This window comes from Phocoena sinus, chromosome 6 (genome assembly GCF_008692025.1).
Source record: "Phocoena sinus isolate mPhoSin1 chromosome 6, mPhoSin1.pri, whole genome shotgun sequence".
NCBI lineage: Eukaryota > Metazoa > Chordata > Mammalia > Artiodactyla > Phocoenidae > Phocoena > Phocoena sinus.
This window is the reverse complement of record NC_045768.1, coordinates 33,932,680-33,960,357: the sequence shown is the minus strand read 5'-3', so window position 1 is coordinate 33,960,357 and position 27,678 is coordinate 33,932,680. Positions and strand designations below refer to the sequence as shown.

The 27,678-nt window shown below is 47.1% G+C and overlaps 2 protein-coding genes and 1 pseudogene across 2 annotated transcripts in view; all 3 read right to left on the bottom strand.

Moving 5' to 3' along the window:
• Positions 1–209: 209 nt before the first annotated feature.
• On the bottom strand, positions 210–21,784 carry TRIM14 (tripartite motif containing 14). The gene is given in 9 exon segments (XM_032635762.1): positions 210–459; positions 462–640; positions 642–879; positions 4,607–4,699; positions 8,486–8,638; positions 12,268–12,511; positions 18,889–18,913; positions 18,915–18,982; positions 21,510–21,784. Coding segments are annotated over 9 exon segments (1,323 nt in total). The 5' UTR covers positions 21,729–21,784; the 3' UTR covers positions 210–355.
• Positions 6,067–6,532, bottom strand: LOC116755490 (annotated as a pseudogene).
• A 2,191-nt stretch (positions 21,785–23,975) lies between the features above and the next one.
• The window catches only part of CORO2A (coronin 2A), a 59,962-nt gene continuing 56,259 nt past the window's right edge, over positions 23,976–27,678 (bottom strand). Inside the window, 1 exon segment of the mRNA XM_032633863.1 lies at positions 23,976–26,965. Coding sequence (XP_032489754.1) covers positions 26,834–26,965 — 132 coding nt within the window. The 3' untranslated portion in view covers positions 23,976–26,833.

Here is a 27,678-nt window from a genome sequence, read left to right as displayed (position 1 = left end):
CTGAGTGCTGTATGAGGGACAATGTTCTGAGGCTGAGGATCATGTATTCTGACATGGTGAGGATGCTTAGGGCTCACCCATGGGTGTGTCCTTTCAGGAACCTGGACTAAAAGCAGTGTAGTAGAAAGGCCGTGGTGGCGGTGGGGAGTTCGGATGAGAGAGCAGCAGCAGAGGACCTGTGTTCAGGGCCCGTCTGAAACTAGCCTACCTAGGAGAGGAACTGTTCAAAGCACAGGGCATGACTGGTAGGGGAGAGGATGGGAATGCTTACAGAGGCGGCAGTAGACCAGCCGTGTCTGGATCGGGTGAGACCAGAGCCGCGGAGAGCCTAGGGCGGCCACTCAGGTGTCGGCCCCTAGGGCAGTCGGGAGATGCTGATGGCCCCTTCCCAGAGCCGCAGGGCCGGGTAGAGAAGCTCCTGGAAGGCGGCACGGAAGGTGTGCAGGTGGGTCATGCCGTCACGTCGTAAAAGGTGAAGACGCCGACCTCGTAGTCCAGGAAGACGCCGAGCCGGTCGGGGTCGTCGCGGGGCCGCAGACGGCTGCGCTGGCCGTCGTGGAAGGCCCAGTACTCGAGGTCATATAGTTCGAGGCACCAGGACTGGCGGTTGCAGCCCAAGCGGGAGGCGGCAGAGGTGCCGCAGGGAGCCGTAGGCCGCGCCCACCCACCAGCCAACTCCCGCCTCCTGCACGTCCACTTCCCAGTAGTGGTGGCCAGCGTCGAAGCAGTGGCGGCCCAGCACCTGCCACAGCGCGTCGAAACGCAGCGCAGGATTGAGCCCCAGGTTGCCGTGGTGGCCACAACGCACCTTCAGGCGGTCTGCCGAGAGGCGCACGCGCGGGTGCAGCGTGTCTGGCTCCAGCGTGAGCGTACGCGCGTCTGCGGAGGGCGGGGACACCGGGCCAGGCCCGATGGGCGGGGCCAGTGCCCCTGCCCCGCCCCGCCCCCTGGAAACCGACCCTACTGGTACCCGCTGTCCCGCAAGTGCTCAGGGTAGAATACAGGGAAACACGGAAATCACGAGTGGGGCGGTGGCTGGGGAGCACGGGCAGGATAAAACATTTTAGTGCACACCCGTTGTACGGCTTGAATTTTGTACCATGGAATTTGTTGCCAATTTCTAAAAATTTAATAAAAAATAATCCTATCGGGTCTTCCCTGCTGGCGCAGTGGTTGAGAGTCCGCCTGCCAATGCAGGGCACACGGGTTCGAGCCCTGGTCTGGGAAGATCCCACATGCCGCGGAGCAACTAGGCCGGTGAGCCACAACTACTGAGCCTGCGCGTCTGGAGCCTGTGCTCCGCAACAAGAGAGGCCGCGATAGTGAAAGGCCCGCGCACCGCGATGAAGAGTGGCCCCTGCTCGCCGCAACTAGAGAAAGCCCTCGCACAGAAACGAAGACCCAACACCATCAAAAATAAAAAAATAAATAAATTTAAATTATGTAAAAAAAAAAAATAATCCTATCACTGTTAACACTTGGGTGTATATGCTCCCAACTTTTTTCTTTACTTGCCCCTTTATAGTTTTTTTCTTAACGTTGGTGTCATACTATACAGGCTCTTGGGTAATCTGCTTTTGAAATTTATTGAAGTATTTATGAACATTTTACCACATCAATTTCATCTGTGGATTCAACCAACCTCTGATCAAATTTTGATGGGCTGTTGGATCTGTGCATGCAGAACCCATGGATACAGGGAGCTGAGTGTATTTGCAAACCATATAATTGTTAAGAGATTAATGTCCAGAGTATATAAGGAACTGGTACCACTCAGTATCAAAAACAAAAACAAAAAAAAGAATAACCCAACTAAAAAATGAGCAAAGGGGCTTCCCTGGTGGTGCAGTGGTTGAGAGTCCGCCTGCCGATGCAGGGGACACGGGTTCGTGCCCCGGTCCGGGAAGATCCCACATGCCGCGGAGCGCTGGGCCCGTGAGCCATGGCCGCTGAGCCTGTGCGTCCGGAGCCTTTGCTCCGCGACGGGAGAGGCCACAACAGTGAGAGGCCCGTGTACCGCAAAAAAAAAAAAAAAAAAGCATTTTAATGGCAACCTTAAGATTTTGATGTATAGATGAATTATAATTTAACCTATTCCCTCCCCCTGCCTTAAAAAATACGCTTTTTAAAAAGGTTTTGAAAACACTAATATGAATACATCTTTATGTATCTGATTATTTATTTAGGATATATTCCCAGAAGAAGAAGAATTGCTCGGTCAACGGGGATGATTGTGATTTTAAGGCCTTTGGTAAATATTGCCAAACTGTCCTCCAGAAAGGTGGTGGTGATTTAAACTCCCAATAACAGTTCTTGCTGCATTATACACATCTGTAGACATGAAGTTAGAGAAAAGTCTAGGTCTTAGGGCGTGTGGATGTTTAGCTTTAGTAGATACTGCCGGATAGTTTTCTCGGTCATATTTTGGAGTTCTCTGTAGAGAGGTTTTGTATGTCTTTTGTTAGATTTATTCCTAGCTTTTTAAAAGTGTTACTGAAAATAATGTTTTTAAAATTTCATTTTCTAATTGTTTATTGCCAATACACAGAAATACAATTGATTTTTGTATGCTGACATTACATCCAGCAGCTGTTCTAAATTCATTTGGTAACTAATTTATTTATAGATTATTTTGGGTTTTCTGTAAATAATAATGTCACCTTTGAATAATGATCTTTTTTTCCCTTTTCCCATCCTTATAGCCTACTTTTTTTTTTTTTTTTTTTTTTTTTTTGCCTCAAGGCACTCTCCAGGACATCTAGAACAATGTTGCATAGAAGTGTTTATACTGGGCATCCTTTTCTCCCACTCCTGGGTAAATATCCAACAGAAATGCATACATAGGTGCATCAAAAGACATGTACAGGGATATTCAAAGCAACATTATTCATATAGGCAAAAGCTAAACAATCCAAAATGTCCATCAATAATATTAAGTGTGCTACATTCATACAATGGAATACTACGCCACAGTGAAAATCAACAAACTACTGCTACAAACAATCATATGGGTAAATCTCACAAATGTCATGTTGTTCTGTCGAAGCAAGACACAAAAGAATAGTCTGAGTGATCTCATTATATAAAGGTCAAAGACAGGCAAAAGTAATCTTTACTGTTAGAAGTCAGGAGAGTACTTACCCTTCGGGATAGTGAACTGGCATGAGGAAGGATTCTGGGGAGCTAGAAGTTTCCATTTCATGGTCTGAAGGAAGTTATTGAATGTGTTCACTTTTCAAAAATCATTGAGCTACAGCCCTTTGACTTGTGCACTTTATGTATTTTATATTTGTTAAAGTTTAGTTTAAAAAAATGCATGCCTAGTAATTCCATTTTGAGAAATTACTCCTAAAAAAATACAAAAATGAGCTAAGGTGTATTCAGTCACTTATTCATTAATTCAACAAAGAGGTACAAGAATGGATGTTTACTGCAGCACTGTTTATAGAAATGAAAATGTAAAGCAGCCTAAATGTCCAATAATATGATACGAGATTGATTTAAACATGGCATATTCAATGGAATACCATGTATCCTTTAAAAATAACCATAATATCTGTGTTTATGAAAATAGAAAATTGTTCAATCTATACTATTAAATTTATTTACATATTTATTTATTTTTTTGCAGTACGCGGGCCTCTCACTGTTGTGGCCTCTCCCGTTGCGGAGCACAGGCTCCGGACACACAGGCTCAGCGGCCATGGCTCACGGGCCCAGGCGCTCCACGGCATGTGGGATCCTCCCGGACCGGGGCACGATCCCGTGTCCCCTGCATCAGCAGGCGGACTCTCAACCACTGCACCACCAGGGAAGCCCTAAATTTTTAAAATTACAAAAGAAGGCAATTCCCTGGCGGTCCAGTGGTTAGGACACTGTACTTCCACTGCCGGGGGCCGGAGTTCGACCCCTGATTGGGGAATTAAGATCCTGCAAGCCTCGTGGTAGAGCCACAAATAAATAAATAAATAAATAAAATTACAAAAGAATATCTATAATATCCCATTTTTAAAAATCTGTAGACATATATATTTTTTAAATGTCTGAAAGAATATATGACAAAAATTAACATCATTTAACTCTGGGGCAGGCAATTGTTTTCTTTTAGTATATGTAAGTTCTAATTCTCTACAAGAAGCACGCGTTACCTGTATAATTTTTTAAGGAAACAAAGATGTTCATAATATATCAGTAGATGAAAACACAGATTACAAAACAGGATGTAGAGTATGACACCATGTTTGTAAAAAATATATATATTAAATATTTATCACAGTATGTATATAGATATGCCAAAGAAAGTTAAAAGGGCAAATAACAGTAGTTATCTACTACTACGTGTCTGCTTGGGTATGTGAGCAGAAACATTTCTGAAGCTCTTCAGTGATTTATGAGTGATTTTCTTTTAAAAAACTTTTCTTTGTTTTCTAATTTTTCTATAGTGAACGTGTATTATTTCTGTGGTTTTTAAAAAACTGATAATAAGGGTTAAGAAAACTGAAGTTGGGTTTCTTAGGGAAAAAGGGGGGCCTCTACTTCAGTGACCCTCCCTCCCACCAGTACACCCCACGCCCTCTTCACCCTCTCCCCGCTCCCGGGGTCTTACATTTTAAGAAGAGTGATCGTTCTGGTGAGGGGCTTGTTTTCAGCAGGGAACCTGGCTGGGCGCCGGAGGAGTCCGAGAGCTGGCAGCTCACATCTGTAATGAATTGTGAGAAATGAGTGCTTGGTGTTCATGCAAGCAGCACAAATTACAAAACATACTAAAAATATTACAGAACTGGAGATTTGCAGAATCTCTCCCCAAGAATTGCATGCAAATTTAAGTAGGAAATGCAAATTCACAGTAACAAGAAAACTTCAGGACAAGGCTCAGTTCTATACAGCAACGCACTTTCCAGGATCCGAAGCAAACTGAGCAATGACAGGCCAGTGTGAGTGAGGCCTGGACATGGGGAGGAGATAGCAGGCTCCAGGACCATCCTGAGAGTCAACCATGTATTCAGTAGTCAAGGAAGGGGGCAATTTCATGGCAGACATGCAAATTGTAGGATAAAGATCGAAAACAAGAAATCAAAGCTGAACCCTTAGGAAGGTCGCATTCAGGGCTCATCCAGGTAAGAGGGAGTTCAGGGGAAACCCAAGTCATGGTCCCTGTCTCCAACAGCTCTGTCAGGTAAATGAGGTGAGAAATGGGCTTGCTTGAGCTAATACCACTCAAGGCAGAGAGTGCTCTAGATCGAAGAGGAGACGTGAAAGGGCTCCAGGGCCTGGAGGGGTCAGCGAAGGCTTCATGGAGGAGGAAGCACCTCAGCTGGCCCTTAAAGGATGGGGAAGATTTGGACACCCAGAAAAAGGATGGGAGCCTTTCCCCAGGTTACAGCAGGAGCAAAGACATTAAGGACAGGTGCTAGGAGCGTCGTGTAAAAAGTGAGGAGCCATGGAAGGTGTTTGAAGGAGTGCAGACATGAGCAGAAGAATCTCCAGAGCTCTCTCTGGTGGGGAGTGGATGGGGCAGGGTGAGTGTGGAGGCAGAGGCCCTGTTGGTAGGCTCAGGCCTGACCTGGGGCAGCAGGGATGGAAAAGGGGCTGGGTTCAGGATATACTGCAGTGGTCCAAGTACCAAGGCTTAACTCTAATGGGAGTGGAGAATGAAGAGTAGATTGGAGTCAAGAAGCAGAGGATTGGGGGTTGAGGCATGGAAGATGCCGGATTCCATTTCAGCCTGTTGAGCCTGCAATGTCTGTGGAACTCACAGGTAGGGAGGCGAGGCGGCACACTGGAAGGGCAGTGGTGCCGCAAGACCCCCACCTCCCTGTGGCCTTCCTGGGAGTCAGTACCTCTCAGTATCACCTGTGATAGTAAGAATGATGGCCTTATCTTGTGGTGGATGAGGGGTGATGGCCTGGGAGGAAGCAGACTCCAGGGGATCAGAACACAAACCTTGGGACCAGAGTCTGTTTGAATTCTGCCTCTACCCCTACCAGCTGTGTGACCTAGGGCAAGTCAGTTAACCTCTCTGACCCTCAGCTTCCTCATCCGTAAAATGGGGGATGATGAAGATGTCTACCACACAGGGTAATGCTGATGGTTGCAGTTTTTAGCAAAACCAACACAGAACACATGAAGTAAATAACCACTGGTAATCTTGACATGAACATGAGCTTCAATCATGGTCTGCCATTTTTTGACCTTGGAGCACATTTTGTCATGGATAAGATCCATGCCACGACAGTTAGGCAGTTCTTGCCCTGAACATCTTCAGGAATTAGCTTTAATTCTCTTAAATGCAGCTTCTTCATTCTGCAGGTCAGCAAGGCTCACTTCCAAAAGTTCACCCTTGAGGCCATCAAAAGCAATTTTGGTTCCTAGAGTTCTCATGACTAGGGTTTTTCCAATATTTCTTATATGGAATGTAGCTGGTGCTTTCACATCGTACCAACCTTCCTTATAAGGAAAACAGATCAACCATTTTCTTCTTGGCTCCCTTTTAACTGCCTTTCGTCAGGCATTTGCTCTTGCAAACCACCATGGTGCTGCTCAGAGAGCCAAAAGGGCCATTCCCTCCAAGTCTAAATGCTCTTTTCCATCTCAGAATATGACAACTTCCTTCTAGTTGTTCCGGTCAAAATCTGTGGAGTCTCCTTGGTATCTCTTTCTCTCTTCTTCCCTTCCTGCGCCCACATCTACTCCTGTGGACTCCCCCCACCTACCCTTTGCTGTTCCTTCAACATGCCAAACTTACTCTTCCCTTGTGCCTCGGGACCTTTGCACTTGCTTTTCCCTCTGCCTAGAAGACATTTCCCCCAGATATATCAGCAGCAGCAACAATAATAGCTAACGCTCACGTGGTGCTTATTATGCCTGAGCGCCATTCTGAGCGCTTTACATGTAAGTACTCATTTAATCCTTACAACAACTCTATGAGACAGGAATATATTATCATCTCCATTTTATGGATATAGAAACAGAGGCATAGAAAAGTTAGGTGCCCTGCTCAAGATGGCAGGGTTAGGAAGTGGTGGGCCTGGGATAGGAACCCGGGCAGTCTGGCTCCAGAGTCCATGCATGTGATCACAATGATCTCCAGCCCATCCTTCAGGTCAGCTCACACATCCCCTTCTCAAAGAGGCCTTTCCCACTTCCCATAGAAAATAGCTCTGGGCTTCCCTGGTGGCGCAGTGGTTGAGAGTCCGCCTGCCGATGCAGGGGACACGGGTTCGTGCCCCGGTCTGGGAACATCCCACATGCCGTGGAGCGGCTGGGCCCGTGAGCCATGGCCGCTGAGCCTGCGCGTCCGGAGCCTGTGCTCCGCAATGGGAGAAGCCACAACAGTGAGAGGCCCGCGTACCGCAAAAAAACAAACAAACAAAAAAAACTCTTCCTCCTGGTCACCCTCCATTCTCCTTACCCAGCTTACTTTTTCTCAAAGCACTTCTTTTTTTTTTAAATAAACTTATTTATTTGGCTGAGTTGGGTCTTCGTTGCTGCGCACGGGCTTTTCTCTAGTTGCGGCGAGTGTTGCTGCGGTGCACGGGCTTCTCAGTGCAGTGGCTTCTCTTGTTGTGGAGCATGGGCTGTAGGTGCGCGGGCTTCAGTAGTTGTGGCTCGCGGGCTCTAGAGCGCAGGCTCAGTAGTTGTGGCACATGGGCTTAGTTGCTCCGCCGCATGTGGGATCTTCCCGGACCAGGGCTCGAACCCGTGTCCCCTGCATTGGCAGGCGGATTCTTAACCACTGTGCCACCAGGGAAGTCCCCCAAAGCACTTCTTATCGCTGACATATATTCATTTGTTGTCCATCTTCCCCTTAAAAGACTGAGCACCACAAAGGCAGGAGCTTTGTTTTGTACCCCACTGTGCCCAGCACATAACAGGGGCTCAGTAAATGGTCTGAATGAATCCTAATAGCAGAGATGAATGAATGGATATTTCTGAGCACCTGCTTTGTGTCAGGCCCTGCAGTGACCTCAGAGCTGGACCCAAAGTGGTTCTTGCCTTCCAGGCATTTAAGAGAGGAAGGGAGGGGTCCATGTATCCAGCTGACAAACACCCCCAGGCAGAAGATGGAGCAGGCCCAGGGCAGAGGGGGGAGACGGCTGGGAGAGCTAACGAGCCCGGGGTTTCTTGGAAAGGCTTCCCAGGTGAGCACAGCTGTGGGTCCTGACCAGGCAGAGGAAGAGGAGGGGGAGTTGGCCCTTCCAGCTGGGAGTCCAGTGCAGGCAAAGCTGAGGTGTGGCAGAACCTCGGGAGCAACTGAGGGGCAGGAGCAGAGCAGGGCAGCTGCGAGAAGCAGGACCTGGTCTCCAAATGGGTAGGAGGTGAGGTTGGAAGGGAGGGTTGGGCTCAGGCCCAGGAGACCTTGACCACCCAGCCTAGGGCCTCTGTGCAGGAGACACATGATTTAGGGTGGCGATATTCACAGTTGTCTCTAATCACAGGGCACTAGGGGAGCAAAGGACCCAAGGCTGGTCACACGGTGACTTACTCGCCTTAAGGCGGACGTCCAGTGGCGTCTGTAGCGGGCTCTGCGTGGCTTCCACAAGGCCCTTAAAGAAGCTCTTGACGGGCTCAAAGGAGTGGGGCACGGGGTGGCACGACTCCCCCAGGCTCATCTGCTGTTGCATCTGCTGGTCAGCGGCTGCGTACGCGCAAGGGCACGTGGGGCTCAGGGTGGCTGGGAGACGCGTCCCAGCCTCCACCACTGTGCCCAGGAACAAACCCAGCCAGCGAGCACTGGCCCCACCTGGCCGTGGCACCTCTGCCACCCCAGGCCCTGCCCCTGGGAGCAGAGCCCCGAGGACCACAGCCTTGGCAGTCCCCCCCACACTCCCGCCTCGAGGAAGGAGGCAAGCTGACTGCCCCTGCCCTGAAGTTGCTCACCACCTCGAAAGGGACCCCGAAGCTTTACAGACACTGTGACAGAGGTCGCCCTGAGGTACAGGGGACGAAAAGAGCGAGGGGCCAGTTTTCCTGGGGAAGGTGCTCCTGGGGCATGTCCAAAGGGGGGGGGAACAGGAAACCATATCCCAAAGGGGAAGCCAAAGACTCTGGAAGCTCAGCTGGAATGCTGACCAAGGGGGTGTGCCCACCACAGTGGGGGCCTGTCCTGTTTTCTGCCTGGACAGCACCTTTTAAATACCCTTCCTGTGTTAAGTGTGGCTTTGTTAAGTAGAAGCGAAAACTGTCCCAGCCCCCGGTGTAGGCATGTGACGAGGAGTCTCCGCTCCAAGACTTGGATGTGGAAGTGAGGGTGGGCTGGTGACAGTGGCTTGTAGCTGTCAGGGACAGCAGTGGTGGAGGTTGCAGGGGGTGTGCTCTGGGTCAGGGGTGTGAGCTGTGACATCCTGCCCAGCGGAGAAGGGTGGGTCTACACTGGAGCAAGTCTGTGCCATGGCCCTGACTTCACTCCTGCGGCCTGGTCTTCATCACGACTCTCTGGCCTTCCTGGGGATCAGATGGGCTGCCTAATACTCTTTCATAAACTCCTTTCTTGCTTAAAACAGTTACAGTGGATTCTCTCGTTTGCACCTTAAGATCCCTGTCTGCACTTTCTGGAGGGTTGTCCTGGGCAAGGATTTAGAAGACAGCAGATTGCCTTAGGACAGCAGGCCCTGGCTGGTGGGCGGTGCTGCCCAAGGTGGGAGGGGCTGGTGGATGCCTCAGGAGGGAGGGAAGGTGGCCCAGCGCTTGGCAGGAAGGATGCTGGGCCTTGGAAGGGCTGAGGGATGGTCTCCAAGCCCTGTCTACCTAGGAAGCTGCAGGTCTAGAGCCCATCCTCATTTGGGTGGGAAGAAGGTAATTTGTGGAGAAAGAGGGCTAAGGTCACACTCAGAGGGCTGGCCAGGGAGTCAGATCACTAGCAGGGAGGGCAGGGAGCGGCTCCGCGGTGGCCCAGAGGGCAGATGGGTGGGGTGGGACTGGGGAAGGGGATGAGGGACAAATGCGACCACCTGGTAACCCCAAACTCCAGCATCTAGCACAGGGCCTGACACATAGGAGGTTCTCGATAAATGTTCACAATGCAATAAATGAATGAATGAAACTGAGCACATCTACTTCTTGCCTTTGCAGACTCAGGGAACAGCCACATAACCACCCATCTCTCAAGCCAGAAACCAGCTGCCATCTTGGACTCCCCCAATCACCAATCCTGTCACATCTATCAAACTCACCTGCTTCTCCCCATCCCCACTGCCCCTTCACTGGTCCAGCCCACCATCATCCCTCTCCTGGATACTGTGGTCTCCTCCCAACTTTCCTTCCAGGCTCCATTCCTGCCTGTCCAGTCCATCCTCCAGCCTGTCACTAAAGTGACCTTTCTAAAGCATTAATCTGACCGTGTCATTCCTTGCTGCAAAACACTCCCCTGGCCCCCGTTCTCTTTACAGGACAAAGTCTAAACTTCATAACCAGGCATATAAGACCCTTCATCAAGTAACCCTGGCATCCCTACATCTCCCAACATGCCCCCCTCCCTTGTACCCTTGCCCCGCCTCCAGTCAGGCTGAAGCCTGGCAGTTCTCCAGCCTGCCAAGCTCTCACACGCACATACTTCCTTTCTGCCTGGGATGTCCTCTCTGCTTTTTCCCTCTGTATATACCCAGTGAGCTCCTCCTTATTCTCCCATACCAGCTCCACTGTCACTTCCTCCTGGAAGCCTTCCCTGATTCCCCATACAGAGTTGGACTTCTCTTGGACACACTTTTGCTAGCTCACTTAGCTGTGCTGTGTTGTGAATAACTTTCTGAGCATGTCTCCCCACCCACGAGCTCCTAATGTGAAGAAGGGGCCTGTTGCAATCAGGTTGCTCAGTGTATATTTGATGAAAATATGAGTGAACAAATGGAAGGAACGATGAATGATGAAAATCAGTAGCTTGGGCACCAGAGAATTAAAAAAATAAAAAAGAGAGAGATGAGAAAGCCCTGAAACCGTATCTATGATGGAAGAATAGCATTCTTCTCCATGGAAGCCTCCCTGAATCAGATATTCCTAAAACGTACCATTATTTTAAAAGAAAAAAAACGTGCCCCTCTGTGCGTCTTGCCTCTGTTAAAGTACAACGTCTAAAGTGCCTAGGAGAGCACCTCACCCAGAATATTTTGTTAGGTTTTTTTTTGTTGTGGTTGTTATTTAATAATGAGACACAGGCTGAATTGACCAAGGCCACATAAAGGCACAGGAGGGGAAACAGCCTCCAGGGACTGGCTTGACTAGTCTTGTACTGACTTATTTATTTGTCTGTCATATTTTGCAGCCAGAGCCCAGGCTAATCTGTGGTTCAACTCAGTGCCATCTTTACTTAGTTGTACCTTGCTTCATCCCACAAACCTTTAAAGCATCTTACAAAAGTTATCTAATGCTGCAAGATTTTCCTTTACAGTGAGAAAAATGAAGCCAAGAGAAAACCAGGATAAGACTGTAAGCTGGAAGCCAGAGTGAGATGAGGCATAAACCGTATGCCACAAAGTCTCATCCCAGCTATTTGAAACATATTTGGCTCTGAGCTTCCCAGAAGCTATGGCAAAGAAAGAAAGAGGAAGAGTTAGATGAGTAGAAAAGCAATCCAAGTGCACAGGTGACTGCATAGGAGTACTGACACAAGAGAGGAGTTTCTCCCATGGTTCCCTGAAGACGGGAATGTGACCCTCAACAACATGCTTTCACTAAGTGTAGTAGTGAATATTATAGGGGCTAGTTTTTAGATTCTCCTTCAGGATAATAGCCTTCAACAGAGCCCACTGGCCAAGGAGTCTCGTCCTTCTCTCCCCTTTGAGCAAACTGTGACTCCACTCTTGAAGTCTGCCTAGTAGCTTTTGCAAAGGTGCCTGCCTTTCCAGGAGTGATGGTTCCATTAAGACTGTACCGTCAGAGGACTGGGCAGTGATGCCTTGTGGCTTTAGAGTCAGACAGACCTGATCCCAGATCTGCCACCTACCAGCTGTATAACCTTGGATGAGTCCCTTCATCTCCTTGAGCCTCCATTTCTCATTAGTAAAATGGGGTGAGAATATCCAATTTGCAGAGTTCTAGTAAATATTAGAGCTAAGATACCTGAGGTGCTTGGAACACAGAGGCCCTCAAAAATGGTGGCTGTTCATGTCATTTAATTAGTCCAAGATATATATTATCTTCCTAACAATGTAATCAGTCTACCTGCTGACAAGGCAGTTCTCTGTGTATTTACTCAGTGTGTGAATACTATGTTCAGTGCCACATTAACCAAGATGAAATGTGGCGGCCGGTGGCCACTGTGAGGGCAGAAACCCAGCATTACCTGCAGCGGCTGTACCGGACTGGGTTCCTGGCTGATATTCCAGACCCTGTTGGAGAGATTGTTCATGACAACGATTTGCTCCCCACAAGACTCGATTTGCTCCCTGTACACCTGCAGGGCAAGCTGCATGTTTTTCTCAATGAGTTTCTTGGTCAGAGTTTCCTCTTCATCAAGTAGTAATCTGAGTTCAGTAAATTTCCTTGTCAGCCAGGTTTTACCTGACTCTGCACGAGCCTAAAGAAAAACCTGAACAATACAAAACCAGATGCAGATGATATGATTGCCAACCAGGAAATCCAAAACTATCAACATGAAAAAAATCATTATAACTTCTAAAAAGTGAGTTCAGCACTTATAAAAAGCTTTCCTAAGTACCAGCTATAACCAATTGGAAAATGAATGGAGAAATAAAGATTGTTCTTAAAACAGTAGGCAAAAAATAGCAAAATATTTAAAACTAGACCTAACAAAAACTGTAAGGGCCTAGATAAAGAAAAGCATAAAATTGTACTGAAAGACATAAAATAATCTGAATGCATGGAAGAAAAACCATATCCCTGGCTAGGAAGATTGAATACTATAAAGATGCCATTTGTCTCCAAATTAGTCTATAAATTGGATGTAATCCCAATCAAAGTCTTAACATACAGATTAACCAAATGTTAAATTACCATGGGGGAGAATAAGCACAGGAAAAGCCAAAAATTTCTTTTAAAGGATCAGTGAAGGGGAATTCCCTGGCGGTCCAGTGGTTAAGACGCCAGGCTTTCACTGCTGAGGGCACTGGTTCGATTCCTGGTTGGAGAACTAGGATCCTGCGAGCTGTGTGGCATGGCCGAAAAAAAAAATCAATGAAGGGTGAGCTGCCTTATTAGATATCAAAACAAACTGTAAAGGTACAGGGTTTAAAACTATGTGGCTTAGGCATAGACAAAAAGATCAAGAGCAAAGAATAGCTTAGAAAAGTATGTATATACATATATATAATTAATATAATTATATATATAATTCAACAAATGGTATTGGTACAGCATGCAATTAATCATGTATTAAAAAAACTAAGTTAGATTCTTATCTTATTCTGTATACAAAAACAAATTCAGACAGAACCCCACCTATGAAGTACTCTTGTGAAAAATGTGAATCTGAATCTGATTAAGCCTCTAGATCTAACTTAAAGAAACAATTTAGAAGACACATAGAGGACAGAGGAGAATGTTAACCATCAACTTAAAAAATACATCAACCAATAGCATTTTGAAAAGTTTCACTCCTAATTCAAATAAACAAATAAAATGTGACACTTATAAGACAATTGGGAATGTGACTACTGGTTGGATATTTGATAATATTAAGGAACCATTGTTAATTTTCATAGGTGTGATGATGATACCATGGTTATATATTTTAAAAAATGAGTACTTATCTTATAGAGGTAATATGCTTAGAGTTTTACAGATGAAATTGAATGTCTGCGATTTGCTTCAAAACACATGTATGCTTGAGGTTTTCCACGATAAAAGCTAAACAAACAAACAATTCTAAATAGATCAAAGCACTATACATTAAAAAATAATAAACCTACTAGAATAAAATACAAAATAATTTTATTTTTAAAAATTTGATAAGGGAAGACCTCTGTAAGAGGAACCCAAAACTCAGATAGCAAAACGGGAGTCATGACAGGTTGTACTACATAAAAAAAGAAACTCTTCCCAAGAGGTAAGGTACTGTAAACAAAGCCACATGACAAGTAACAAACTACACAGGCTTACTATCCATAACATATAGTGAAAATAGAAATCATTCAATCTAAAAATGGACCAGAGATACACAAATGCCAAGAGACGTATGAACAGGTGTCTCTGCGTCCCAAACAATCAAGGAAGTGAGCAGCATAATCAGAAAAAAAAAAAAGTATATATATATATATTGGCCATCAGACTGGAAGAATGCTAACTGATGGATAATACCAAGAGTCCATAAGGATGTGTGGAATAGGCACTTATATACACTGCAGGTGGTAGTGTCCATCAGTATTGCATTTTTAGAGGGTGATATGATAATATCAAAATTTTAAACGCTTAAATCCTTTGATGCAGCAGCTCCTCTTGCAGGAATTTATCCTAGAAAATGTTTTCACATGTGCACAAAGATTTGTGTACCAAGAAGCTCACTATAGCATTGTTGGAGATAGAGAAAAGTTGGACAAAATTTTCAACATGGGAAGTATATATGTATGTTCATTGTACAAATTATGCTGCATTCATACAATGAAATAATAATATTCAGTGATTAAAACGAATGCAGTGTTCTGACACATGCTATAATATGGATGAACCCTGAAGACATGATGCTAAATTAAATAAGCCAGACAGAGAAGGACAGAGAAGGATGCTAAATTAAATAAGCCAGACAGAGAAGGATTCCACTTAGATGAAATATCTAGAGTAGGCAAATTCACAGAGACAGGAAGTAGATTAGAGGTTACCAGGAGCTGGTGGGAGGGGAATGGGAAGTAATTGCTTAATTATTACAGAGTTTATATTTAGGGTAATGAAAAACTTTTGGAAAGAGTGCTGATGGTTGTACAACACTGTGAATGTAATTAATGCCACTGAATTATATGCTTAAAAATGGTTAAAATGGTAACTTTCATGTTACGTGTATTTTGCCACACACACACACACACACACAAAGAATGCAGTGGACCTATATGTCCTGTCGTGGAAAGCTCTTCAAGACACCGTGTGAAAAAGGGCAAGTTGCAGAATAATATATATAGGATGATCCCATTTATGTAAAAGATAACAAAATTAAAAGTGTACATGTATATATGCATCTGCATGTTTGCAAGTGCATTTAAAATGTCTGGGGACTTCCCTGGTGGCGCAGTGGATAAGAATCCGCCTCTCAGTTCAGGGGACATGGGTTCGAGCCCTGGTCCGGGAAGATCCCACATGCCGCAGAGCAACTAAGCCTGTGCGCCACAAGTACTGAAGCCCACGCGCCTAGAGCCCGTGCTCCGCAACAAGAGAAGCCGCCGCAATGAGAAGCCCGTGCACCGCAACGAAGAGCAGCCCCTGCTCACCGCAACTAGAGAAAGCCTGCACAGAGCAAGAAGACCCAACGCAGCCAAAATAAATAAATTAATCAGAAATTAAAAAAAATAAAATGTCTGTTAGTTTGGTCATGTTTGGGAAGAGGTGTGGGATTGGGGAGATGGTCAAGAGGGACTCTTACTCTGTACTTTCCATAGCTGTACACTGTATTCTAATAAACTATTTAAATTTTAAAAACTGAGATGTGTTCATGTATTACCAGTACAATTAAAATATAAAATCATAACAACAAAAAAATCAGGCCGGCTTCTTTCCTCAGCCCAAATGTCTGTACAGCCCACACAGCAGAAAGATCCTTGGTACCCAGGCAGGCATGGGGGTGGGCAGGCTCCCCTGTGTGCCATGTTCTCTCCTTAGTGGGGCAGGAATGTGTGGTTTGGCAGGATCTACGGATGGGCTCCCGAAGTCTGTGTTTCCCATGCAGTGTTCTAGGCAGTGGTGAGGCTCTGAGTTTAGAGCCTCATATTGACTAAGTTGGCTTTGGGCTAGCTTGGGAATTAGTCCACACTTACGACATGGTTTCTATGAGTCAGTGAGCCTGGACAGAAATATATCTTTGTTGAATGACTAAACGAAGGAAAGAAAATGTGTTCTAAATGCTTGATACATCCACACATTTTGGAGGCAACATATGTACACGGAGGACCTTTCTACAGAAACTGAGAGCAAATATCTTCTCCCAACCAACTGGGCTCCAAGCAGTTTCTACAGATCCACTTTTTCAAGAAGAATATACAAAATAAGCTTAATGACACTACATTTTGTTATAAATCTCAGCGTAGAAAACTTAAGTATAGGCAAGATGAGGCTGATTATGCAATATGGTAAAAAAAAAAAAAGACTGAGAGAGAGAATTCTGGAAATGAAACAAGGAAGTACACTGTCTGGGCCACATTGGTTCAAAGTGAGCTAATATATATCTCTATATATATCATGTATTTATATACTCTTTTGTTGTTGTTCACAAAAGTAACAAAAGCTCGCTGTGGAAAATTTGGAAGATTTGAAAGAAAACTATAACCACTCTGCTATATATTGTCAACTCATCCCAGTTTGAGTAAAAAGTTAGGGCAGCAGGCAAGTGTTGATTTTCCCTACACCTGGCATGTATGAGCGCGCTGAAAAGCCATGATGGGGAAGCAAACAGCCTATTAACAAGGATGTCAGAGAAAAATCATTTAATGGGTATTGGCTGGGGATTCATGGTCAAGTCCTTCTTGATTGCTCTCTGGAAAGGTGTGGATGGGTAGGCCTGGTTGTTGGCTTCTGAACAGTAGACGTTGGTCAATTATGAACTTTACTGGTTTTAATTTGTTTACCAAGCTGTTTTATGGAGTAATTTTCAGGCAAATGGCCTTTTCCCTAGTACTGCCTCTTGAATAAGCAAGGACGGAGAGGCATGGTTGCCCCAGACCTCTGTGCCACAACTACGCCTGCCACAGTTCAGCGGAACGCACCAGACTCCCTACAAAAGTCTGTGCCTATTGAGCCAGGCGACTCACTTCTAGGAACGTGTCCCAAAGAAAATAAATCAAGGTGCCAAATATCACTGCAGCGTTGTTTTACCTGAGTGAAAGCTTGGATGTGATCTAAATGTTCAACATTAGGAAAATGGCTTCATGAATCATGGTCGATCCCTATAATGGAATATACAGCCTCTAATACTGACACTGACAAAGAACTTTTAATGACACAGGGAAGGGTTAGGGTCTTAAACGAACAACCACAAAACCCCCCATATGTAAGATGACATATAGTTTTGGTCAAAAAGGGAGAAGGAGCTGACATGGAAATCCCCCTTCCTACTTCAAACACACGGAAATGCTGATAAGATGAGTAAATTTTAAAATTACGCGATCAAACTGAAAAAAACCCCACAAGACCCCAAAAACCAACCCACAATCAAACAAACAACAACAACAAAAGGGAAATCCTCAGGTGCCAAAAACAAAGAGGGAACTTGGCATCAGAACCATGGGCAGGAGCTGAGTGAGGGACCCCGGTGGGGTGGAGGTGGAGGGGTGTATGAGAGCCACACCATGCTGGGGTCGGGGCATCTAGGAGGGCGCCCTGGGCACCTGGCGTCCTGGGAGCGGGAAGGGGGCCACCTGACCCGCATCAAACCAGATTCACAGAGAGCCGCTCCACCCATGAACTAGGTACCAGTAAAAGCCCACCCACGGGCCTGGGGGAAGGGCAAGGAATCTTGTCATCCATCCAGGGTCATGCACGACTTTTGCAACTTCCTATAAATCTGTAATTACTTCAAAATAAAGTTTAAAAGTTGGGGAAAAGCTTCAAAAAAGAAAACCATTCCTTAGATGAAGCTGAAACCTGCCCCCTTAGACTTTCCACACGGATCCTAACTCTTTCCTCGGGGACCCCCAAACCATATCTGCTTAGAGATTTACAGACAGTGAGACTGTGCCCTGACTCTGTTCTTCTGGCTGAACAGCCCAAAGCACCTCCGCCATCCCTTCAGGTGTGCCAGCTTTCAGTTCCCAAATCCTTTTGAACTGATGTAGTTGCCTATACCCAGAGTCTTGCTCTTGAAGACATGACATGATTAATAATTAACCCAGGGCCACATGTGTAAACCACAACTGTCCCCAGTAAACTGGGGCATGCTGTCACCCGAAAGATAATGGATGTTGGGCAAACAGGGGGCCAACTCTGTGGCCTGGTCTGGGTGCCAGCTACTCCTGTGGTCGTCAGAGCCAATCTCCCTGCCTGACTTGGGGTGGCCAGTCTGGGGTTCACAGGGCCCTCAGTGAGACAGACCCTGGGAGGGCAGCCCACTCCAGCCCTCACTTTGAGGCGGAGGCAGCTGAGGGTGAGCAGGGAAGGGATTGGCCAAGTTCACCTAAAACGCTCCTAAAGAGCAACACCATTCTCACAGTCACAACAGCAGCTGGGATAATGTCAGCCCCAACTTCCCACTTAAAACCCACAAAAGAATCCACTTAAATAAACAGTGTGATGCAAGGAGAAGCCTGAAGAAAGTACATACTTATGGAATACATTTATACCTATTTACTTTCTTTCAACAGTGAAACCTAAAGAGCGAGTTGTGTGTTCCTTACCTTGTGTTTTGCTTTGCTTAAGGCAGTCTGGGGTGCTGGGTTTGGAGGACTAGTCTGTCCAAGAGAATGGCTTTGGCCATGGCGGGAGGAAAGGCCGTTCCTGCATTTTGTCAGGCATTATGGGACAAGGCTAGGGCTCTGGGCAGAGGCAGATTCACCACAAAGCTAATGAAACAGGAGCCCCAGGTCCCTCCCTGGCATGGCCCCTTCATGATCTTGCAACTAATTTTGTGTTCTTTTTCTCCAAAAGGGCCCCCTAAATTACAGAAGCCCCAGGTCTCACCAAACCTGACCTGCCCCTTTGAGGCTGTTTGTCATTTTCCCTTGGCTCCATATTGGGGAGAACTGTGTGTCCAAGGGCAAAGGTGGACATCTCATCTGGAATAAGGAAGAATCCCCCACTTGCCTTGAGCTTCTCAGCAGCATCTTGTCTGGGTTACGTTGCCAACTTGTTGCTGCTTCTTGGTTGTCAAATTCTTTAAACATTCTTGGGTGAGTTTCTGTATGTGAAAGTATTAGGAGAGAAGTCTTAGTGTTGTCACTTTTGAGATAACAAGTCACCCCAGGGGTCATGTCCTCTCACTCCTGTATTTTTTTTCAGCTGAGCTGAGACTCAAAAGGTGAGCTGACTTGCCCAAAGTCATGAGACAAGTTGGAAGATGAGCTGGAAGTAGGGCCACTCTGATCCTCAGAGGCCCACATGAGGTATTCTCCAAACCTCGAGGTGCCCCCCTTTTTTTCTAGGACAGTCCTGCTTGTGACCTGCTTTTCCAGGCCCTCAAATAGGACTTTAGGGAAGCAGCTTGGGGTCAGGGGAAGAGCCTTCACTTCTAGAGTGAATACTGAGTACCTATAATGTGCTGGCGCCTGTTCTCGGAGCTGCTCTCATGGAACTTGCATCCAGGATTGGTCTGTGGTCCTCTGGCCTGGACTGGGTTTCAGAGGACCTGCATGTGTAAGAGGTCCCCTCTCCCACCTAAGATGGCTCCCTTCCTTATCTCTGCTTTTTGCAACTGCCATTTCTCCAAAGGCCTTACCTCCATCTTACCTTCTTATGGCTCACCTTACACTCAGCTGCTGGACCAACTGGGAGCTTCCTGAGGGCAGGTCTGCTCCATTCTTGGTTCCTGATCCCCCATAGGGACCAGGGGGTGACCCGGAAGTGTTTGCTGAATTGAACAGAATTACCAGGGGCTGCCAAATTCAAGTGGAGAGCTGGAGCAAGTTATGAGTCTAAGTCCCAGACTCAGATGGGACCTCCTAGGTCTGAGTCCCAGCTCTCCTTCCACATGACCTGGGCAAGTGATCTCACCTTTCTGAACCTCGGTTTCCTCAGCTACAAAAAAAGGGGACACCCCTACGGAGTTGCTGTAAAGAATAAGAAGTACACAGTGTTTGGTATAGTGCTTGGCACACAGTAAGTGCTCAATAGACGTAGCTTGTATTGTTATTTGAATATCCAACAAGCATTTGCTATGGTGTGCAGTTTTATTCTAGCTGGGGGTCTGGGAGTGAGTGGTGGGGCTGGGAACACAATAGAAACCCAAGTATAAGCCACAGCCTCAACTTCCAGGAGCACATTCATACCCCACTGTGATTTCTAAGCCTCAAGTCCAGCTCCTGGCTACCAGCCAAGGATAACCCAGCTTCCCGGTGCTTGAAACCCCCAGTCACAGGGTGCTTCTCCGTCTAGTACCTGGTGGAAACCCCACTATTCTTCACGGCCAGTTCCAATGGCTCCTCCTCCAGGAAGTCTTGCCGGGCTTCCTGTCCCTAGTTCACATTGTCCTCTCTTTGGCTCCCACTGACCACTGCCTCAGACTCCCCAGTTACAATACTTATCATACTGTGTTGTCACTGTTTGTTCTTCCCCCACTAGCAAGGAACTCCTCCAGGTCAGGGAAGAATTGGTCTATTCCCTGACTCATGGCACCAGGTATGAGTTGAATGGATGTCTAATTGAATGAATGGGCAGATGGATGTTGCATGAACAGACAGGTGAGTGGGTGGGTGTGTGGATGCAAAAGGGGTAGGTGGGTGGACCTGCCTATTAGAAGCTGTATCTCTGAAAGCAGCCTTGTTAACTCTGAAAACAGCATTTTGAGGAACTAAATTATTATTATAACCATTTTATAGATAAGAAAAAGATCTTGGAGGCAGAGGCAAGCCTTGAATCCTGGACTCTACCTGCTAGATTGGCCCCCACGTGGCCCATTCTCACAGTGGAGCTCCAAGGTGGTCACCATGATGGTGTTAAGTCATGCTGTGCAGGGAATAGGTCATTGTGGGGCTGGATTAACCACAGACGACTTCTTGAAGGTGAAGTGGTAGAATCAACACCTGTCTGTGACAGGAGGGCCTGCCTAGCCCAGAGAGGTTGGGGGGGTCTGACTAGAGTCACTGGACAAGTTGGCCACAAGGTTGGAACAAGAGTCCAGAGCCCCCTTCCACTATTAAGAATAAGCACGGGTGAGAGCTCCAAGGTGAGAATGGGCCCGTGGGAGGCAGTCCTGGGTTTAAGGCCCGCCTCGGCCTCCAGAACCCTCCTCTTTTTGGCCACGAACCGTCTGGCCTAGCTCTCACCAGGCTGTTATGAGGGTTGTCCGCTCCCAGGGCGATCAGGCGGTCCTCAGCCCCTCTCTGAATTCCAGGAGGGAAAACCAGAGGAGGTGTTTGTGTGGCTTTCCGGAAACACATGTTTTCGAAGCGGGAGAGGTTTTTTCATCTTTGTTAAAAGGCAGAATTTCTTCCGGCCCAAAGGCAGTGTGGTGGACCCGCCTTGGTGGGTGAGGTCCGGGATATCCGGTGCCGGCCGGGGCGCCCAAGTTCTCACTCCCAAACCCACCTCTTCTTATGCTTAAATGATGGCCTTGCCTTTCCTTGGGCTTCTTTATCTGAACAACAGGTTGGCCTCCTAGATGGTCTCTGGGCCGCCTGGGGGTCCTGGTTCCAACCGGGAACTGTCAGTGGGACCCAGTACGCCCCTCCCCGCCCGCTGCTCCCGGGCTCACGCCCCCGCGTCCCCACCTGCACGCGCGCCGCCTCCTCCTCCAGCGCCAGACCAACCGGGTGACCGCGGTGCGAGCCCAGCACCAGGCAAAGCGCGCACACGCAGCGGCGGCAGCGGCGACAGAGGAGCTCAGCCACGCGGTCGCCGTGCCCCGGGCAGCGCCAGCCGCGCGCGTCTTCGGGCTCCGCTGGGCCCAGCTCCCCAGAAGTCCCACTTGGCGCCGCCGCGCCCGCCATTCACCCGCAAGTTTTGCGGCCGTCGCGCAGAGAGGGGCCGGCGGGGAAATAGTAAACCTGCGCGGTGGGGCGGGGCGCTCCGGGCCGTCCCAGTTCCGGCAGGGAAAGACAGATAAATGGCAGGGCGCCGCCTGCAGGCCAGGGCACAGCCGCAGCATCATCACTCTGCGGACAGCACGGTGCTCTCCCGCCCATCCGCCGGGGCAGTGAATGCTCAGGCCTGGTCTCCCGGCCCTGTGTCTAGCCCAGAGGGCGGCCACAGCACAAATGGGGGCTCACTTCGAATGGGCTAACTAACTGCAAGGAGGTGAGCTTCCCCGCTGAGTGACGCTCGTCCAGTCATGATCAGAAAACTGCAGCCCTGTGGATGGGACCAAAGTTGGCTGTGGCCTTCCGAGATGCTATGCATTACCTAGACTTTTCCTTTTCCCTTAATTCTCTCTTGCCCTATCCCCAAGAAAAATAACGATTCCCGCAATTGTGAGAAACATTCTGGAAACTCCACCTGCCCCCACGCTAAAGTCTCAGCATCCACGGTGGTACAGGCATTACGGAAAACAGTATGGAGGTTCCTCAAAAAATTAAAAATAGAGCTACCATATGATCCAGCAATCTTACTTCTGGGTGTATATCCAAAGAATATGAAGTCAGTATATCAGAGTTATCTGCACTCCCATGTTCATTGCAGCATTATTTACAATAGCCAAAATATGGAAACAACCCAAGTGTCCGTCAGTGGATGAATGGATAAAGAAGATGTGGTATATGCACGTATATATAGTGAAATGTTACTCAGACTTAAAAGAGGAAATCCTGCCATTTTCTAAATGAATGAGCCAGGAAGACATTATGCTAAGTGAAATAAGCCAGACGGAGGACAAATACTGTATGATACCTAAATATGTAGAATCTAAAAAAAAAAAAAAAAAAAAGTCAAACTGATAGAGTAGAAAGGTGATTGCCAGGGGCTCACCGAAAAGGGTAGGGTGGGGGAAAAGGGTACAAACTTTAAGTTACAGAACCCATAAGTTCTGGGGATCTAATGTACAGCATGGTGACTATAGTTAATAATACTGTATTGTACACTTGAGATTTTTTGAGATTGGATCTCAAATGTTCTCAACCATACACAAAAAATGGTAACGACGTGAGGTAATGGATGTGTTAATCAACTTGATTGTGGTGATCATTTCACAATGTATTCATATCGTAATCATTCATATCGTAATCACATACACCTCAAGAAATCACAAACAACATAAATATATACAATTTTTGTCAATCATACCTCAATAAAGCTAGGGAAAAAAGCCTCAGCTCCCACCTACAAAGCCGTTGGCTCTTTCCTTTCTTTCTTTTTTTTTTTTTTTTTGGCCCACCGCTTGCATGTGGAACTTCCCCTAGCAGGGATTGAACCCACACTCCCTGCAGTAGAAGCATGGAGTTTTAACGCCTGGACAACTAGGGAAGTCTGCCCTTGGCCCTTAATACTCATGATCTCTGCCCTGTCTATGCTCCACCCTTTGCTTGTTTCCAGACTATGGAACAGCTGGTTTTCTCTGCTTGGAACACTCTTTTCCCCAGATGCTCTTTGCCTTGTTTACTCCTATTTATCCTTCAGGTTTCTGCCTAAGTATCATTTCCTCCAAGAAGCCTTCCTTGCTTCTCCTCCAAGAGCAGCCTGAATGTCCCCTTCCTTCCAACCATGACTAAAAACTCTTTGCAGGGTAGGAACCAAGTCTTTCTTGCCTGTTTCCCAGCTTGGATTCTGGCCCAAACAAGTGGGTATTTCCAAAAGTTCACTTTATGCCACCTTGCTTTCACAAAAGACATACATTAGTACTTGCTTTCACTAACGGAAAGAAATCTGAAGAGGATTTTCGCTTTTATGAGAAAAGACAAAAAGTGAAAATATGTTCAGCGTTTGTTTTACAGCAAGCTATTATAAAGGCATTGGTGCACCCCCTAGCACCCCAAGCAGTGGGAGTGGCACCACCAAGCTCCTTCCCCAGGAACTACACTCAGTATCTCAACATTAAACAGTCTTAGCTTTGAACCGTGCCTGTGAGCATGTGTGCTTTATCTGGACTTATTTTGTGTGTCCGTTAGCAAGTTGTGTTAAGGTAACTGATTCTTCACTTTAGCCATTTTGGCTTACAAAAGGTTTCATAAGAACCCTCTACTTTCATATATCGAGGGAAACCTGTCATTGGTATTTGTGAAACAAATCAAGGAAAGCTCCATGCATTAAAATGTCTAGGAAGATGTTGTTTATTATTTTGTTACATTCTTTCCATTGCACTATTCCACATCTATTTATTTTCACTTTTTTTTTTTTACAAAGGTACAAGGAATTTCAGAAACAATATTAAAACAATCAAACTGTTTCAGGCACGGTTTCATATTAAAAGCATAGATTGATTTCTGACTTCCTGCTTCCCTCTATGATACAATCTCAATGACTGTAGAGCTAAGGTGGATACACCCCAAAGCTCATCTCCCAGTGCTGTCTTCATTCTCAGAAAGTTCCTGAGTCAACAGTCAGGGGGTTCCTAGGGTATGGAGTAAGGAGATGAGTACACATTCCGCTTGCCCTGAGCTTGAGGGCCCTGCAAATGCTGGGCGAGTTCCACTTCATCAGTCAAGAACAAAAATGTAATTTTAAAAAATGTCTTAAAAAAATATCTGATAAAAATTACCTATCCCTCTCCCTTGCTGTGAAATAATTTAAATAATTTATTGTAGATGTAAAAAAAAAAAAGAAGGAAAAAGAAGTTTGTTCATGGATGCCTTCGTATTGTTTTTAAGCACGAGGTCTGGGTCCCTCAGGGGTGGGGAGAGCTTGAGAAGGAAGGGATGTCTCTGTGTCGAGGAGGCATGTGGGAAGCTCTCCAGACTGGCCCCACCTCCATGCCTTGCAGCCAGTGCCTTTTGGGCTTGATGATTCTTCATTCTCTGAGGTTAGGTCTTCTCTTCTGAACTTGGGGATAATAACACCTAGCTGACCTGTATTAGAGTAGAATGTGTCAGTGATTGAGGGTGGGAGTGCTTTGTAAACTGTGACATGCTGGCCGCAAATGAGGTGGGAAAGGTAACCCCATCCAGTGGAGCTCTGCTCCCCTGACAATGCCTGGGATTTGGCCTTTGGCAAGCTTGGCAGGCCCCAGTGACTGAGTAAACCCGACAAGGAACATGGGCACCTGGTGTGTGTGGGCAAACAAGGGGACGCAGCCATGGCTCGGGGAGGGGGCAGTCGGGAGCACAGAGCCCTCACTGTGCTGCAGTCAGGGTCCCAGAGACACCCAGGACAATGCTTCTTGACTTTTTTTAGGAGCTTCTAGCACGGACTTAGAAGACAGGGTTGAAGTCCCAGATCCTGTCTGCACTCACTGTCCTCATCTTTACTGCAAATAGGTACAGAGGGACTAGCCCAGCGGGTTTCTGTCCTCTCTGTATTGCAGAATTACCCGGGAACTTATAAAAACATACACAAGGTCAGGCCCTACTCTCGAGATTCGGCTCCAGTTGGTCTGAGGTTGGGCCTGGGTATCTGTATTTCCTGAAGGCTCCCAAGGGGATTCTAAGGTACAGCCTGGGTTGAAACCTACCAGGCTAGGTGGCCTCCTGCAGTTCCCATCTTAGCTCCAGGATCGCCCTGTGCAATGGACAAACTCATCGTCCGCATAGCCTTGGTAAAGAGGGGCACATTTAACTTCCAACATTCCCCGTCTCTAGCTGGGTTGTTGTACTGACCACTGAGAAGGAGAGAACCTTAGAGAAAGGGCTCAGAATACAGATTCACAAAGGAGGGACACAGAAAAACTCTCAGGCTGGAAGGGAAGTCAGGGCCATCTGGTCCCGCTTCCTTGCCTAGTACAGTCATCCTTCTCCAGAAACCCTCATGGCTGGGCAGCCATGGGGCTCTGCCGGCACACTTCCAGGCTGGGTCTCCCTACCTCCTCTTCTATTACTTTGGGCTGAAATCTGCCTACATCATCCTGGAGGAGGCAGGCTCTGCGACCTCAGGGCTTTGGTGGTGGCAGTCAGTAGCCATGGGCACCACTCTGCTGTCTGCATCCCCACGTAAGGGATAGTGTCTACCCATATTCAGCTGATTCTGGTTGAAGAGAGAGAGGATGGCCTCCCGTCTGTGTTCTACAATTAGGCTGAACCCTGACTTACTTCCCTGAAGTTAAACTTCCTCTGCCTCTTTGTCAATGTCTTTGGAGTTCCTGCAGCAAACCCAGATCATCACCCTACAAGTAGTTTTCCTTAGGTCAAGGCCAAGGTTTCTTATCTCAGGTGGCAGATCCTATAGAGGGCAGCGCATTCCAGGGTCCCCCTTGTTCAGATGGAGAAAGTGAGACCAGAGAGGTAATGATTTGCAAGAGGTCACTGAACAACTCAGGGGCACAGCTGAGGCCAGAACCAACAGATTCCTGCCTTGTGGGCTGAGAACTGCACATCTGCTACATCATAAACCGCAGAAAGGCAGACAGACCCAGGAGACCAGGAGCTCAGCCCAGCCCGGCCATGAACTCTCTGGGGACCTTGATTACTTGCCTCTCTCTGGGCCTCAGTTTCTTCACCTGTAAAATAAGGAAGTTGGGCCACGTCACTGGTTTTCAAACTTCTAATATTTTTTTAGTAGCAGAATTATGTATTCCACAGAAGCTAATATATAAAACAGAAAGAAGCGGAGCTGACTGGTAGGAATGGAGGTGGGGGGGGGCACAGCCCTCCTGACTTAGCCTTCCCCGCTTGCTATAGACCACAGTTTGAAAACCACAGGAAGGTTCACCTCCTAGGACCTTCCAGCTCTAACTTTCTACAATGTTTTTCCCCTTGAGAAGTTACCGTGGACCCTTCAAAACAAACAGAAGGCAAGGTATCATCTAAAAAGAGTCAATTCAGACACTGTTGTTTCAAGAAGGCAAATAGAAAATCGGCACCAGGTCCCACTGGAATCTTTCCGCGACCAAGAGTTTCATGTCTGGTAAAAAATACAGAAATAGTGGCTGTTCTCGGGGGACCTATGGTTTGGTTCCGGACCTCCCTGTGAGCCGAGTGGTGTCCCTGAGGGCAAGGAGGGCAGAGGACCCTGCTCAGAGCCTCTCTGAGCCCATCCGCAAGTTTTTGATCTCCAGTTCCAATTGTTTGGCCTGGACCTCACGCTGGGTCACCAGCTCCCGGAGCCTTCGGATCTCATCTTGTTGCCGATAGAACATCTGCAGCAGCTGGGAAAGCACAGAGCAGAGGGGAAGGTCACCTGGGTGTCCTGGGATGCAAGGGGTCAGGACACCAGCAGAAAGCATTAAACATTGCCCCTTTTTGACTTAGAAAGGTGGGTGATTGCATTTACGTGGCTGAGGCCTGAGGGGACAGTCATGGCATAGATCTTTTACAAAAACCTAGTTTTCTTCACCCAATTAATGAAAATCAAAAAGTCTTGACGTTTCAGACATTTTTTGCCTCCTTAGATTCCCCCATGGGTGGAGCAAAGGATACTTAGCCCTGAAGTCTTGGAGATTGGAGTTTTCACCACCGCTAAACTATGTGACCTCAGGCAGTTTACTTACCCTCTCTGAACTTCAATTTCCTCCTCTGGAAACTGGAGATCAGAAAACTAACCTCAGCATTATTATAATTGTTGCCACTGTATAGAATGGTACTAGATGTTGGGTGTCCCCCCTAAGGATTTCGTTATTCCACTGGGTGCTAACAACACCCCTACGAGGGTGGTAGTATTAGTACCCCCACTCTACCACTGTGGAAACTGAAGCTGAGAGATTCAGCCATGCAGCGGAACTACTAAGCCCATGCGCCACAACTACTGAGCCTGCACTCTAGAGCCCGCGAGTCACAACTACTGAGCCTGTGCACCACAACTACTGAAGCCCCCGCACGTAGAGCCCGTGCTCCGCAAGAGAAGCCACAGCAATGAGAAGCC